General features: G+C 40.0%; 1 protein-coding gene across 2 annotated transcripts; it reads left to right on the forward strand.

The window, feature by feature from the left end:
• The first annotated feature begins 4,802 nt into the window (after nt 1-4,802).
• LOC133127173 (vitellogenin-like) lies at nt 4,803-14,995 on the forward strand. Of its 2 annotated transcripts, none has more exons than XM_061239857.1 (35): nt 4,803-4,845; nt 5,322-5,342; nt 5,440-5,591; nt 5,819-6,070; nt 6,161-6,322; nt 6,404-6,552; nt 6,665-6,815; nt 6,993-7,150; nt 7,285-7,450; nt 7,536-7,661; nt 7,750-7,968; nt 8,086-8,303; nt 8,394-8,491; nt 8,602-8,726; nt 8,814-8,924; nt 9,010-9,129; nt 9,456-9,645; nt 9,737-9,830; nt 9,911-10,096; nt 10,331-10,460; nt 10,579-10,798; nt 10,938-11,098; nt 11,260-11,598; nt 11,680-11,724; nt 11,809-11,949; nt 12,044-12,250; nt 12,355-12,497; nt 12,604-12,742; nt 12,830-12,941; nt 13,490-13,673; nt 13,993-14,087; nt 14,188-14,282; nt 14,366-14,531; nt 14,608-14,769; nt 14,883-14,995. In XM_061239857.1, exons 1-35 carry the CDS (start codon nt 4,806-4,808, stop codon nt 14,993-14,995), a joined length of 5,190 nt encoding a protein of 1,729 aa, XP_061095841.1. In that variant the 5' UTR covers nt 4,803-4,805. The 2 variants fall into 2 exon arrangements, with proteins under 2 accessions (XP_061095841.1, XP_061095840.1); XM_061239856.1 differs by having other exon boundaries at nt 4,806-4,845; nt 10,331-10,472; nt 10,938-11,124; nt 11,484-11,598.
• The last annotated feature ends 809 nt before the right edge of the window (nt 14,996-15,804 follow it).

The raw sequence follows: 15,804 nt of genomic DNA on the forward strand, positions 1-15,804 counted from the left end.
ACACCGTACATTTAACTAGCTATTTAGCTGATGTTACTTGGGTTTGTATTAAGTTAGCTAACTAAACATTAGCTAGGGGTGACACTAGCCACTGATGCTAGTGCTAAGACCAGTGGATTTCAGTCTGCTCTCAAGCCTGTCTGCACAATTCTGTAACATAAACAGGCATACTCACAAAGGCATCAATTCATTTCCGCTTTTATTTTCAACAGACAAGTCTTCTGAAGGCATTCCTGGTAGAATCTTCCGAAAATATAAGCAATGACATAAATACTGAGCAGTGGGACCCAGTTATCATGGCCAGCCAGCTGACATTGATTGATAAATTGATAGATTGATAAACCCTGCATATTTCCACAAAAGTACATATGAATGATATACAATGAGCCCACGTATGATTTTCTCTGACCAGTATCGATAATGCAATTGAACAGAAAATGCGTTACTGTAAATAAACATCATGTTCAGTTCGAGAGACCTTCCCTTTGTTATGTACGGTTCCGAAGACCCAAACGCAGACCAGGCGATATTCATAAAAAACATAGATCACGAGGCAAAGCCAAAATTAGATGCAAAAGGAAAATTTAAAAAACAAGGCCGATGTACATAAGAGTAAGGCAAAAATCACCGTTGATAAAGGCAAAGGATCAAATCCAAAACCAAATAATCAGAAGAGCAAACAAAACAAAGGGGCTGAGGAACTGGTTGTCATAACGAATCCCAATAACCAGCCATATTGGTAACTCAGCTCTGAATAAAGAGCAACGTTCACACAATGAACAAGGCAGAGACTAAGGTTTAAATACATGAGGGATGGTGCACGGGAGTGCGGTGGGCTAACAAATAGACAACAGGTGAAAAACATAACAGGGTAAGGATACAATTACAAGGGGGAAACGAAAAAACGCGGACTGGATGCACATAGACACACTTGAAAGACTTACGGCTCCGGATTAGGGAGTGTACATTTGCATAGTTAGGAGACGTAGTGATAGCGAAAGGCAGGTGCGAACTCTTCGCTGAAACTAAGCAAGTAATCAGCGGTAGAATAGAGAGGCGGCGTTACAGAGCAGAATTGAAACGGGAGATAACGTTAGTAAATTAGTTACGTGCATAAATCTAAATGACCCAAAATAAGTGACTGTTAGTTAATTAGTTAGGTAGATCGTTAGTGTCTTAAAATAATTAGTAATGTACAAAATATCTGTTAGTTGTTATTAGTAAGATAAGTGCAATACAACATGAACTAGCGAAAAAGCAGGAAGTAAGTAAATGCGAGACTGGGAAGGAATCGTCGGAACCTGGAAATTACCGAAACCACCAGAATAGTGCAGCACGCAGACAGGGGAGTGACTCTGGCTGGAAAGTAAACAGACACAGACATAACAGGGGATGACGAATGCAATGGACTGTGTAATGGATGACAATAAACCAGATATGAAATAATCATGAATATCAAGTATAACAATAAACAAACAGACAAAGAACAGGAGCATTACACCTTTTTCTTCTTAGAGAATACCAAACCTATGAATTTGACGAATTAAAGCAGTTCTGCAAAGCAGAGATGTGAAAGACTGCTATTAAATATAGAAAGTTTTTGGCTGCAGTTATTAATTATTATAGTTTATGGAGACAATGACTTTTTCACAACGGTGATATGAATGTTTGACAACGTTTTTTCATGAAATAAAAAAAGTATCATTTTAAACAAGGTTTGCTGGTGTTCCATTTGTCTCATGTTACATTTTGCGTAAAGAGCTGAAGCCATTCAGTGTGACAAATATGCAAAGTAGAGGAAATCATAAAGGGTACAAATAGTTTTTCCCTGTTCCACGAATTTAAAGAAAAAAAATTAAACAATAAAAAATTAAACAATAAAACTGCAGGGAATACATGCGCTTTTCATGCACAACACACAGGTATTCCGTCAATTACATATTAGAAAATGTGACAACAATAGTGATATTTTAGTTATGGAGCCCTCTTATTTGCCACTGTGGCTAGTAGCCTTGCTAAATTTTAAATGTCCTATAACTATTGCCACTTTAAACATGATTAGTGCAAACCAGTTTGAGTTGACACTCTAATCAAAAATTAGGCATTTAATTTTAATATAATGAACAAAATATTTTTTAACCAAGCATGAAAAACTACAGGATCTATATATGGATGAAAAAAATCAACAATAGACTGAGCCAGTCTATCTCCTTTTCTCCTTTTCTCCTTGATTTTGAGAATAGCTGTTCCATATCTTGGGAAAAGTTATTAGAGTACTGCAGACATAAAGTGACTGTAAAGGGGCTGGACATATTTGGTAATGACTACATTAGCAGGCTCTTCTGATTCAAATGATAAAATTAGGATAAATGGTTCTTTTGAATCATTATTCATAGTTAATGCTAATTCAGTAACTGGCACCCATGTTTGCAGGAAACAGATGATCCACCTCTGAGGTATATAACTCAGATGAACATTATTTAATTGCCAAACACAACTACAGAGCTATTTCAGCCAAAGCTTACATATATTAATCAATGACTGTGCCACCTTATCAAAGCACAGCCACAGCACAATAGTTTAGCTACATTTTACTTAATCATAGTAGTATTTTAAGCTACATAAGAATGCTATAAAGTGTGTCCTTTTGACAATAAAAACATATTCTGTCAGACATTTACAATTAAATTACTGAAGTCAATTTCAATATTCCTTTATAACATTTTTTAAACACAGTTCCTCTTACTGAATTTGTTCTGACTTTGTTCTGTATTGCATTTAGTAATATTGTTTTCATTTATTTATATTGATACGTCTATATATGTATTTTACTATGCAATTATGAGGACCCCATCCACAACAGGATTTGTAGTCTTGAGAGGTTTTATTGTGACAAAATTGTTTAAAATACCCTTTAAATATGCCGAAGAATCTCTTTAGAGAATTTTCTGCACAAAAGATATTTGTAGATTTATCATAAATTATGTTAAATTGTTCATTTCAAAAATACTCTGTTGAGTTATCTTAAGCGTGCTCCCCAAGGCCATTGTAAAAAAAAAAAAAAAGCAACTGATTGACATCTGTCTTGTTCCCTTTGACAAAAATGGTCATTTTGACCTGATATAGCATGTCTTGCCAACTTTGACTATTTTTCCATTTCAGTCAGTCTGGCATTGTAACAACTGGATTTTGCATAACAAAAATGATGACTTGTATGTATTCTTGATTGTACCATTAACTGCCTGCCAAGCTACAGTCCTACAAACAATTCAATTGAAACTTTGTTACGTGGCAGATATTTCACTTTAAAAACAAACTATGTATCAAAATAAAACATATGTCAAACATATGTATAATTATTGAATTAATTGAAAGAAAAACCAAGCTTATTTGATACTACTCAACATACATATACAGAACCTTCCATAATTATTTAGACCCTTGGGAAAGATTAGAAATATTTTATGTTCACCCAAATTGCATCTTACAAAAACATTCAATTCTGGATGTCTTTTTAAAAATTGAGCTTATGGCATCTGTATTGTGGTTGCAAGGCATTGTGTCTCATTGTTGTGTAAAAAGAAGTTATCACAATAAAGTCTATCTTGCATCAACCATGGGGAAAAGATAAGTCCGAATATGGTTACAAAAATATAGATTTACAAAATGACAAAACTAGGTCAATAACAAAGTTTAAAACCAATGGTGCAGTGGTTGAGGACACAAGTGCATATTACCCCCACATATTACTGTGAGGCAGATTGTTTTGGAGGTAAAGAAAATATCAATGTCTATCAAGTATCTATAATACTTGGTTGCATCTTTGGGGAACAAAATCTCAAAATCTACCATTTCATGGTAACTCATGGTAATAAATACTGAAAGTGTATGCACTCTCAAGCATCGATGCAAAAAATATATTTATTTCTTGAAACAAACCAACATTTAAGCCTAGCAATGGCACCTGTTTGCCAAAATGTTGATTTGTTTGAAGCAATAAAGGTCAGCCTGCACCTCCATAATCCAAGTGTGCCTTACTCTCATTCAATAATAAAAATGTATAACAATAATAATAATAATAATAATAATAATAATAATAATAATAATAATAATAATAATAATAATAATAATAAGGACAAAAGTCTCCCACCCCAAATATGTTCACCAATTTCATAAAATAATATGAAAGGAAGGGTGAAGTACTGAAAACGGTTAAATAAATGTATTAGAGAACTATACTATTTTAGTTGATACTGTACCACTAAATCATTATTAAAGTGTCTAATTTTCTGTATTTCTGAAGAAATATAGAGTTAAATGTGTGTATTATTCTTGTATGAGTCTTATTTTGATAATCATTACCAAAGGTTTGTATCTCCATTTTTCTTACCCAATTTAAACAAATGCCACAAAATGCATATAGAACTCAACTTTTCAAGTTATGCATTGTACTCACTGATATCAGCAAGATAGAAGCATTTATTGCAAAATATGGCATCATATGTCCAGGAATCTATTTAATTCTTTGAGTTTCTAAAAGTGATTATACTGTGATAAATTCAACTTGTGATGAGTGTAAACACAAAAGGCCAGGCTAACCTAACCTGCTTTGGCTGTGTTCAACCTCACTGTCAAACATTTGTGTATTTACTTCGTGATAGACAACAGATAACCTTTCTCACTATGTGAAATCTTATGAAGTAAACTCCAGACATTAAGTTAATGATGTATCTTGTCATAGCTATTGCCAAAAAACGTATTTAAAAAGACAGCTTTTATCCACTGGTGCTCACATCCCACCAGCCATGAGAGCAGTTGTCCTTGCCCTGACTCTAGCCCTTGTGGGTGAGTAAAGTACTTTTTATTATTACATTTTTCATGTTTTTCAGGAGTAAATAAAAATAAAATAAATAAGTGGTAATTAGTTAAATAGCTGAGAAAGGATACACTTGTGTGCTGTAGTATGTGCTTCAGCTGATTAATGTTTATCATGCCATTATTGTTATAATTATTTTATCAATAGCCCACTTTGTTGGAATGTTGCTTGTGATGCATTATTTTCATTAGTTACATTAATGTCAGGTTTTTGATTGAAAGCTGTTGAAATATCAAGACTATCAAAATATTTTTTGTATGTTTACAGAAGTCTTTATCTAAAACAAAACATATTGGAAAAATAACTGATGAAATAACCTGTAATTTGTCCAAATTAGACATACAATTGTTGAATATACAGAATGATTACACTGTAATTTATTATGAAACTATGTGGGTGATACTTTTGGTGAGTGTTAAGTACCATGTTTCATTTTGTTTTGTAGCGGGTCAACAGGTTAAGCTTAGTAAGTATATCCATATTACTAAACTTTAATTCAGATTTTGTGACACTGTAGCAATAGTACAAGCTCTGTAATATTGTATAAATGGCTGTTGTTACAGCACCAGGCTTTGGCACCAGTAAGACCTATGTGTACAAGTATGAAGCAGTGCTTCTGGGAGGTCTGCCAGAGGCTGGGCTGGCCAGGGCTGGGGTGAAAGTCAGCAGCAAGATTCTCATCAGTGGAGTTGCCCAAAATACCTTCCTGCTAAAGGTAAAGCATGAACATACTCCAATACAAAGATTACGTCGTACTCCAAGCAGAAATACAGATGAGCCATTAATACATTGACATGCTGTCCAGAAGGACAATCCCTGATTTATTTTTATTATCTGCATTACATTTTCAATAGCTTGATAGCTGTTGAAATTGTATGCACCTTAATAAATCCATAACAATTGACCTGTATTCCTAAATAAGGTAAAATGTTGTCTTCCCAGCTCATGGACCCTCAGATCTTTGAGTACAGTGGCATCTGGCCCACAGATCCATTTGTCCCAGCCGCAAAGCTCACAGAGGCCCTCGCTGCTCAGCTGCTTATTCCCATCAAGTTTGAGTATACTAACGGTCTCGTAGGCAATGTGTTTGCACCTGCTGAAGTCTATGCAACAGTTCTGAATATCCACAGAGGTATCCTGAACATACTCCAGCTCACCACCAAAAAGTCCCAGAATGTGTATGAGCTGCAAGAGGTAAGTCAAGAAATGATGAGAAATGATGCTATTTCAGCAAATTGTAATTGTTTCTGGCTTGTCATTCATGTTGTATAATGTAATTATCAGGCTGGTGCTCAAGGAACCTGCAAGACTGACTATGTGATCAGTGAAGATGCAAAGGCAGAGCGCATTTACATCACCAAGTCCAAAGATCTGAACAACTGCCATGAGAGAATAATGAAGGATATTGGTATGGCATATACAGAGACAAGCGCCCAAAGTCAACAGGTAAGACTTACATGAACTATGTGACCCTGATAATGTTACCTGCTGCTCATGCATATTCACCGTGCTGGTCTTCTTCTGCAGAGGGGAAAGAACCTGAGGGGAGCTGCGGCTTACAACTATATCATGAAGCCAACTGCAGCTGGTGCTCTGATTACTGAGGCCACTGTTGAGGAGCTTCACCAGTTCACACCTTTCAATGAGATGACTGGAGCAGCCCAGATGGAGGCCAGGTAAAACAGTTTCAGTTTGCAAAATATTTGTGAACTCACTGTCCGGATTGTCTTATTTCCCAGTCCACTTTTTCACATTTCCACTGTTATTTCCTTCACTTTTGTTCTACAGGCAAGTCATGACGTTCTTTGAAATCCAGAATGCTGCAGTTCAGCCTATCCAAGCAGACTACATACCTCGAGGGTCCTTGGCATATGAATTTGCAGATGAGATTATCCGGACACCCATTGAACTCATAAGGATCAGTAATGCACAGACTCAGGTATTATAGACTATTTATATGAGGTGCTACATTTATTTGAAGGATATTTGCAATAGCTTTTGATATGTTAGCCATTCATGAAAACATGATACAGTCTGGCAGTCTACTATTATACGAATGCTTACTTATGTTTTCTTGAGAGCACCTTGTTTTTATTTCCTCTTGTAAAATCTGTAGATTGTAGAAATCCTGACTCATCTTGTGGCAAACAACATCGCTGCAGTCCACGAGGATGCTCCCCTGAAGTTTCTGCAGTTGATCCAGCTTCTGCGTGTCGCCAGCTATGAGGATATTGATGCCATATGGAATCAATTCAGGGCTAAACCTGCTTTCAGGTAGATTTCCCTAGATATGTCAAAATCAATAAAAGCACTATGAAAAGATCAATATTCTTCACAACAAATGTTCAACACTACAATAAATAAAGACTGATGATTTATGGAGTGGGTCTTCTGAAACGTTTCTTCAGACGTTGGATCCTGGACACTGTCCCTGCCATTGGAACACAAGCTGCAGTGAAGTTCATCAGCGAGAAGTTCCAGGATGGAGAGTTTACCACAGCTGAGGCTGCTCAGGCAATGTTGGCTGCCATGCAACTGGTTAAGGCTGACAAGCCAACCATCGAACTTGCAGAAGTGGGTAGTCTTAATGATCTCAGTCATTAAAAATGATTTTATCAGCTTCTGGAGAAATGGCAAAAAATCTGTATTTCCTCTCCAGAGGCTGGTATTCGACTCCAAGATTCAGACAGAGCCCGCACTGCGTGAAATTGCAATGCTTGGTTACGGCTCCATGGTTTTCAAGTTCTGTGCTGCACAGCCCAGCTGCCCAGTTGATGTCATGAAGGTAAATCAGTATTTTTATCATGAAATTGCCATGTGCAAGAGTGTCGGTATTGATTGCTGAATGTTTACTTCCCATCGACTCTCTCCAGCCTGTCCTTGACATCGCTGCAGAGGCTATTGCTGAAGTCAATGTGACTGAGATCACCCTGGTTCTGAAAGTTCTGGGGAATGCTGGGCATCCTGCCAGTATCAAGACAATCATGAAGCTCCTGCCAGGATTTGGCACTGCAGCTGCTGCACTCCCAGTCAGTGTCCATGCTGATGCTGTGATGGCCCTGAGGAATGTTGCCAAATTTGAGCGTAGACAGGCAAGTACAAATCATTCTCATTATAGGGTATATATATATAAGATGAGAGCAGCTTAGATATATGTGTGTTTAAGGTCAGTCATTGCTCTGAAATATTCACTTGCTGTCAATTTCCAGGTCCAGGAAGTGGCTCTGCAGCTTTTCATGGACAGAGATGTTAATCCAGAGGTACGCATGGTGGCCTGTGTTGTGTTGTTTGAGACCAGGCCAACCATGGGTCTGGTGGCAGTCATTGCTGACGCTCTGCAGAAAGAACCCAGCCAGCAAGTGGCCAGCTTCACCTATTCTCATATGAAGGCCCTGACCAGGAGCACTGCCCCAGAATTGGCCCCAGTGTAAGAGCATATGTTCACATCTGGCTCAAACCCCAGTATCTTCAACATGAATGTGAATAAGCACTAAAAACACGTTTTCTTCCCATTTAGTGCTGCTGCTTGTAATGTTGCGGTGAAGATCGTGAGGCACAAATTTGACAGACTGAGCTACCGTTTCAGCAAAGCATTCCATCTTGATGCTTACAGCAGTAAGAATGTTGAAGAATTTAAGACATTTCCATACAAGTGCATATGAAATGTTTACTTTCATGAAGTCATTGAGAAATTCTAACAAGACTGATGATTTTCTTTTTCAAAGATAACCTAATGGCTGGAGCTGCTGCCAGTGCTTTCCTTATCAATGACGCTGCCACCATTTTTCCCAGGGCTGTTGTGGCCAAATTGCGTGCCTACTTTGCTGGGGCAGCAGCTAATGTTCTGGAGGTAAAACAAATAGCTGTCTCTAGTTTAATCAACATGTTTTAGCCCTGTGGACTTGTTTAAACTGACAGGACTGATCCTCTGTCTCAGTTTGGAGTTAGAACTGAAGGAATTCAGGAGGCTCTTCTGAAAACACCTGCTGCTGCTGCTGCTACTGGTGCTGCTAACAGGATGAACAGAATGAGGCATGTCTTGAAGGCTGTAAGTCTTAGTGAATATATTCAGATTCCAGAATCCCAAAGAAAATCAACGTGTGAGAAATATCCTTAATATCTTTATCCCACAGCTTGCAGACTGGAAAGCAGCACCAGGCAAAGAACCACTGGGCTCCATGTACATAAAACTGTTCGGCCAAGAAATTGCCTTCCTGAGCATCAACAAAGCCATGATTGATCAGGCAATGCAGGTACTGTCTCTGTTTCCAAGTAATTACATTTTTTACAATAAAAATATCAGTTGCAACTGGGCGGCCTGTGGCGTAGTGGATAGTTCAATCCCCTATGTAGCCACAATAAGATCCACACAGCCGTTGGGTCCTTGAGCAAGGCCCTTAACCCTGCTTTGCTCCAGATTGTCTCCTGCTTAGTCTAATCAACTGTATGTTGCGCTCGATAAGAGCGTCTGCCAAATGCCATTAATGTAATGTAACTGCATATTTCTTTTTTTGTATTTGGTTCACAATGTTCTGCACATGGGAAGCAACAACCTTTTTTGTGATGTCATTGACTGCAGTACACAACTGGATCTTCTGGAGCACATACGATGTTGAGGCGTGTGCTGAATGCACTGCAGTCTGGAGCTGCTAAGCAGTGGGCCATGCCCCTGCTGGCTGCTGAGGTGCGTCGCATCTTCCCAACTTCTGCTGGTGTTCCCATGGAACTGAGTCTGTACACTGCAGCTGTAGCTGCTGCTACTGCCGACAGTAAGTTCTCATCACAAATATTCAGTAGGATTTTCACTGTTCAATAAAGGATTTCTGCTTCTTAAGCTAATATGTATCTTTATGTTCACAGTCAAAGCAACTCTCACACCTGCACCTGCTGAAACCTTCCATGTTGCGGACCTGTTGAAGACTGATATTCAACTACAAGCTGAGATTACACCAAGGTAGATAAAATGTTTTTTTTATAAAATTTTAAATTGTAAAATAACTTGGAAAATGAATAACATTCATCTGTTTTCTACAGCATTGCCATGCACACTTTCGGTGTTATGGGAGTGAATACTGCCATTATTCAGGCTGCAGTTATGGCCAAAGCTAAAGTGCATACAATCCTCCCTCTGAAGTTTGCTGCAAGAATTAACATTGCTCAAGGCACCTACAAGTTTGAAGCTTTGCCCGTTCAGGTTCCGGACCATATTGCAGCTGTACGGTAAGCACCATATACATAATTGCCTCATGAGGGATATACTTGGGCTTGTTTTAATGAGATTTGACATGCACTGTCTAAAATATTTTCAGCCAAACCATGGCTAATACTTATACATCATTTAAAGGCCACTAATGTCCATTTTCAACAGTTTATTTTTCAAGAAATATCTTACAAGAGCATTGCTTTTTCACAGTATCACATCTAAGCTGCTATAAAGATGTCCTTTCTCAACAGCTTTGAGACCTTTGCTGTGGCAAGAAATGTGGAAGATGCTGCTGCTGCTAGAAGCACTCCAATGGTGCCTGCGGCTCTTGCAGCCCAGCTGTCCAAGGAGAAGTTTACATCTAAGGGGGCAGTGTCTGCGGCTGGTGGTTTGGTAAGATAAAGATAATTATTTGTAAAAAGTAAACACCAATACTTTGCGGCAAAGAGATTTTCAGTTGAATTATGAATGTTCAACATTGTATCTGTCATGCTTTCAGTCAAGGTCATCTGAAATCCTTTATCCTGATATGGCTGCTAAAGCTGAGCCAAAATTGAAGGGCATATCAGCGACGGTTCAAGAGGCATACTGTGCCATGCTGTCAACTTTTGGATTCAAAGCATGCCTTGAGGTTGCATCGCAGAATGCTGCATTCATGAGAAACAGCCCTCTTTACACACTGATTGGAAAGCATGCAGTTACTGTTGCCATTAAACCAGGTAATATAAATAACAAATGCACTTCATGGTATGCAATGCTATACTGTTGATATAAGTAAAAACTATGGGGTGGTTGATCAAAAACACCGCCATTACTTCTTTGGATAAACAAGAGTTAACTGGGAAAATTGTCTTGCAGCAACTGCTGAAGAGGCCATCGACAAAGTGCTGATTGAAATCCAGGTTGGACCCAAGTCAGCATCAAAAATAATCAAAGCGATCACTCTGAAAGATGAGGAGGAAACTACAGAGGGAAAGACTGTCCTGCTGAAGCTGAAAAAGATCCTGGATACTGGAATTGTGCGTAGTTGTCATGAACAATTCATGTAATTATAGATTAGATTCCTGGTAACTGGCTTAATAATGGCTGACCTGAAAAATTACAATGTACAAAAATTACTACAAATGAAGTCCTAGTCCTGTGTTCCTCTACATTCATCCTCATCTTCCTGTCTCTGCAGAAGAACCGAATGAGAAATGTTAGCAGCTCCTCCTCCTCCAGCTCACGTAGTTCCTCCAGCCGCCGTGCGCTAAGCCTCAGCAAGAGCAGCCATTCGTCTAGCTCCAGTTCCTCTTCTTCATCTGCTTCCCATCACAAGAAAAACAGCAAGAGCATCCTAAGCAGCAGTAGCAGCAGCAGCAGCAGTAGCAGCAGCAGCAGGAGTCGCAGTAGCAGCAGCAGCAGCAGCAGCAGCAGAAAGCGTAGTGGCTCCAAGAAGGTCAGCACCAGCGTCAGCCGTTCTGTCAGTTCCTCCAGCTCCTCCAGGTCGTCCAGGTCCTCCAGCTCCCGCATGTCCCGGGTGAGGCCCTGTTTTACTCCGTCCTCTTTGAGTGAAATAGAGAAGTTATGTTCACTAATTCCCATCCTTTTCCTCCTATAGGCGGAAATCTACGACTACAAGTTCACCAAAAACCACATCCACCGGGTAAGATTTCTTCTGAATTAGAGCTTTGAGAAAATGCTTAAGCTGTATCAGTGTTCTCTAATGCCTCTGACCCCTCTCTTGCAGCACACCTCTAAAGCTGTCTCCGGGGTAAAGGTGTCCTCCAGTTCCAGAACCAGCAGCATTGGCAGTAGAGTCAGTAGCTCCAGTAGAAGCTCGAGCAGCAGGCTCAGCAGTGCTGCCAGCTTTCAGGCCATTTACAGAAAGGTACAAACACCCTCACATATTCCTGATCCCTTATACAGTTACAGCATAATGAATCAGCATGCTTAGTGAGCTGCCTTTCTCACTGCCCCTACAGAACCGAAACCTTGGAGATGCTGTGCCCCCTGCCATGGCCATTGTTGTTCGTGCTGTGAGGGCTGATGGAAAGATGCAGGGATACCAGATTGCAGCCTACAAGGATACTGCTGATGCTAGGGTGCAGGTCATTATGGCTGCTCTTGCTGAAAATGAAAACTGGAAGATGTGTGCTAATGGAATCCTGCTGAGCAGACACAAAGTCATGGTGAGACCAGATACCCTCAATCAGAGCATTCTGACGGATTTATGTTGTGCGTTTAAATCTGTGTTATACAAAAGCCAAGTGCACCTCATATTTTTTCTCTGAAGGCCAAGATTGGCTGGGGAGCGGAATGCCAGGAATTTGCAGCGGTTGTCAAGGCAGAGACTGGTCTGATGGGTGCAAGCCCTGCAGCCCGCATGAAGCTGGACTGGACCAAGATTCCCAAAGCTTTTAAGCACTATGCTCACAAGTACAGTAGCCCATACTGAATTCAGCTTTAGTGAAGTTTGTCTTTTTCCTGAATATATGGATGTTCAGGTAGGCTTGACTCATTTTGTTATTCACTCGTGATGTAGGATCGCTGAGTACATCCCTGGTGCTGCTCTCATGGCTGGAATAAATCAGGCCAGAACCAGAAACAGAGCGGAACAGATCAAATTCACTGTGGCTGGCACTTCTGAAAGGACCATCAATTTTATAATGAAAACACCAAGGGTAACAGGCATCTTTATCTCATCTTAAAATTGCTTCATTTTAGATGTTATTAAGAGTACATTATAACATGTCTGCATTTCTCTGAAGATGACCCTGTATAAATTGGCTGTGGCTCTTCCCATTGCCCTTCCATTTGGAGCTGGAGTTGCTGCTCGTGCACACCTGACCATTCCTGATAGAATCGCTGAAATGAATGGAGGTTGGTTTTGTAAGAATTACAACTAACGGTGTTATTGAATATCTCAAATACAGTGCTAGGATGTTACATTTTAGATTACAATTGCGATCACCAGCATGTGGCTTATCCTAGAACTACTGAATTACATTCAGTCATAACATATCATCCATCCATCCATCCATTATCTGAACCCGCTTATCCTGATCAGGGTCGCAGGGGGGCTGGAGCCTATCCCAGCATACATTGGGCGAAAGGCAGGAATACACCTTGGACAGGTCGCCAGTCTATCTCAGGGCACACACACCATTCACTCACACACTCATACCTACGGGCAATTTAGACTCTCCAATCAGCCTAACGTGCATGTCTTTGGACTGTGGGAGGAAACCGGAGTACCCGGAGGAAACCCACGCAGACACGGGGAGAACATGCAAACTCCGCACAGAGAGGCCCCGGCCGACGGGGATTCGAACCCATGACCTCCTTGCTGTGAGGCGGCAGTGCTACCCACTGCACCATCCGTGCCGCCATAACATATCATGATGTTGTGTTTTCCTACACCCCTCCAGTGCAATGCAGCTTGGCCAATGATATCCTGACCACATTCAACAACAGAAGGTACAAGAATGAAATGCCCATCTCTTGCTACCAAGTGCTGGCCCAGGACTGCACCCCAGAGCTTAAGTTCATGGTTCTGATGAAGAAGGATCCAGTTTCTGAACAGCACCATATCACAGTGAAACTTGATGACATGTAAGTACAGCTCATACTCACTTCCATATTGCTATATTCCATATTGTTCCTCCCATCCAGGGTGATATCTATCCATCCATATCACTGAGCTGTTTTCTAGGCCTCAACAAAGTCAATGTTAAAATCTACATGAAAAAACTCAGCATCCACAGACCTTGTAGTGCAGTTTCTTTCAACTATTTCTATTCAAGTACATCAATTGTGTGCGGTCTCAGGCGATGGTAAATCTATGAAAATCTTTTCTGTGAACTGCCCCTTTTACGACCATGCATATGAATTTCCCTATGTCCTCAGTAGCATTGTTGTGCATCTCTTCCAGGGATGTTGACCTCTACCTCAGTGACAGTGAAGTGCGGATGAAGATCAACGGCAAGGAAGTTCCTCCCACCAGCCTACCTTATGAACATCCCACAGGTCACTATTTAAAATATGTATTTTTGAGGAAATGTGCAATATGTTTTATTTTGTTCATCGATGTAGAAATTTGTCTTTGAAAATGGTCTCGTTTCTGAAGGTTCAATCGTCATTGGGCAGAATGGTGATGGACTGTCTCTCTATGCTGCCAGCCATGGCCTGCATGAAGTCTACTTTGATAAAAATACATGGAAGGTGATAAGAAATACATTTTCTGTTGTTTCTGAGAGAGCAGTCAAATTAGCACAGCTAATTTTTGACACAAACTTGTCTCTCAGGTTAGAGCTGCTGATTGGATGAAGGGCCAGACTTGTGGAATCTGTGGAAAGGCTGATGGTGAAGTAAGACAAGAATTCCGCACTCCCAGCGGACGCCTGACCAAGAACGCTCTCAGCTTTGCCCATTCTTGGGTCCTTCCTGTAGAAAGCTGCCGTGACGCTAGCCGTAAGTATTTTTCTACAACATTCAATGTCCATGTATGACTGAAAGCTTGCTGACATTTGCCCTCTCTCTGATGTAGAGTGCCACATAAAGCAGGAGTCAGTGAAGCTGGAGAAGCAGATGATCCTGGATGGACAGGAGACTAAATGCTACTCTGTTGAGCCTGTGCTCCGCTGTGTGCCTGGCTGCAGCCCTCAGAGGACCACCCCTGTCACTGTTGGCTTCCACTGCATCCCCACTGGTAAGATAAACCATGGTGTGCCCCAGAGAAAATGATACTGAACATTAAACAAATTCTAAAATTTTAAGAGGATCAGCTAAAGGTTCTATTGATTTATTTCTTTTCTTTTCCAGATTCCAATATGAACAGATCTGACAGCCTGAGCAGCATTGGTGAGAAGACTGTGGATCTTAGGGAAACAGTTGATGCCCATCTGGCCTGCCGCTGTACAAAACAGTGCGCCTAGTGTGTGTAGTCAGACATTACACCTCTTTGCATGTTTTTGAATTTATCTTGCCAGTACTGAAGACGCTGTGTCCAGGGCTGTTTAAATTGTAAATAAAATCTAAGCTGCATATTACAATGTGCTTGTCTCTGGGTATTACTTAAGTGACTGATGAATTTGACTGATGAAAATGACATTTTGTCCTTTAAAATGGACCCCAAATCATTTTCCAAAAATCAAAGGGGGAACAAGTGCCAAACCAATAGGATACATTTTCCCATCCAGGCAAACATCATGGCACCTTTCACTTATCCAGGGGAGCAACATTTCATATCTATGCAGTCGTGATGCATACCAGTGTCACAAAGGTATGTTTTAGGACAAGACATTAAGTGGAGGATTATTCTACAATCCACAAGTTAAATCAAGCGAAAGGTTGAGACATTTTATTCAATTTATTCCAAGATATTATTGCATCGTTTGTATAAGCAGCATTGGCCATAATCATTGGCCAACTATAAATTCTTACATTCTAAACCTCCAAGACTCACCAAAGTTGGGGGAAAAGGCATAAACAATGATATCCCCAACCAAGAAATGATACAAATAGCTAATAACTGCATTCATGTAAACATTAAACTTAAACCATCTTATTAACACAATACAACACATACACTCAAATATAAGACCAGTCAAAATGTACATTTCTACATACAAAAAACACCTTGATAAAATGTTGATCTCAACTTCAAAATCACACAGCAATAGCAGATGCTGAATTCTACAATATAGATCTATAGTTACACAGGTTACATGAACTGCCTTGAATG

The sequence above is a fragment of the Conger conger genome, chromosome 4 (assembly GCF_963514075.1).
Source record: "Conger conger chromosome 4, fConCon1.1, whole genome shotgun sequence".
Lineage (NCBI taxonomy): Eukaryota > Metazoa > Chordata > Actinopteri > Anguilliformes > Congridae > Conger > Conger conger.

Excerpts from the sequence above, each read along its gene's own strand:
- LOC133127173 (XM_061239857.1), top strand. The coding sequence starts at position 4,806 with ATGAGAGCAGTTGTCCTTGCCCTGACTCTAGCCCTTGTGG. Across the intron at positions 6,553-6,664 it reads GCAGCCCAGATGGAGGCCAG|GCAAGTCATGACGTTCTTTG; the intron begins GTAAAACAGTTT and ends TTTGTTCTACAG. Across the intron at positions 7,969-8,085 it reads CCAAATTTGAGCGTAGACAG|GTCCAGGAAGTGGCTCTGCA; the intron begins GCAAGTACAAAT and ends GTCAATTTCCAG.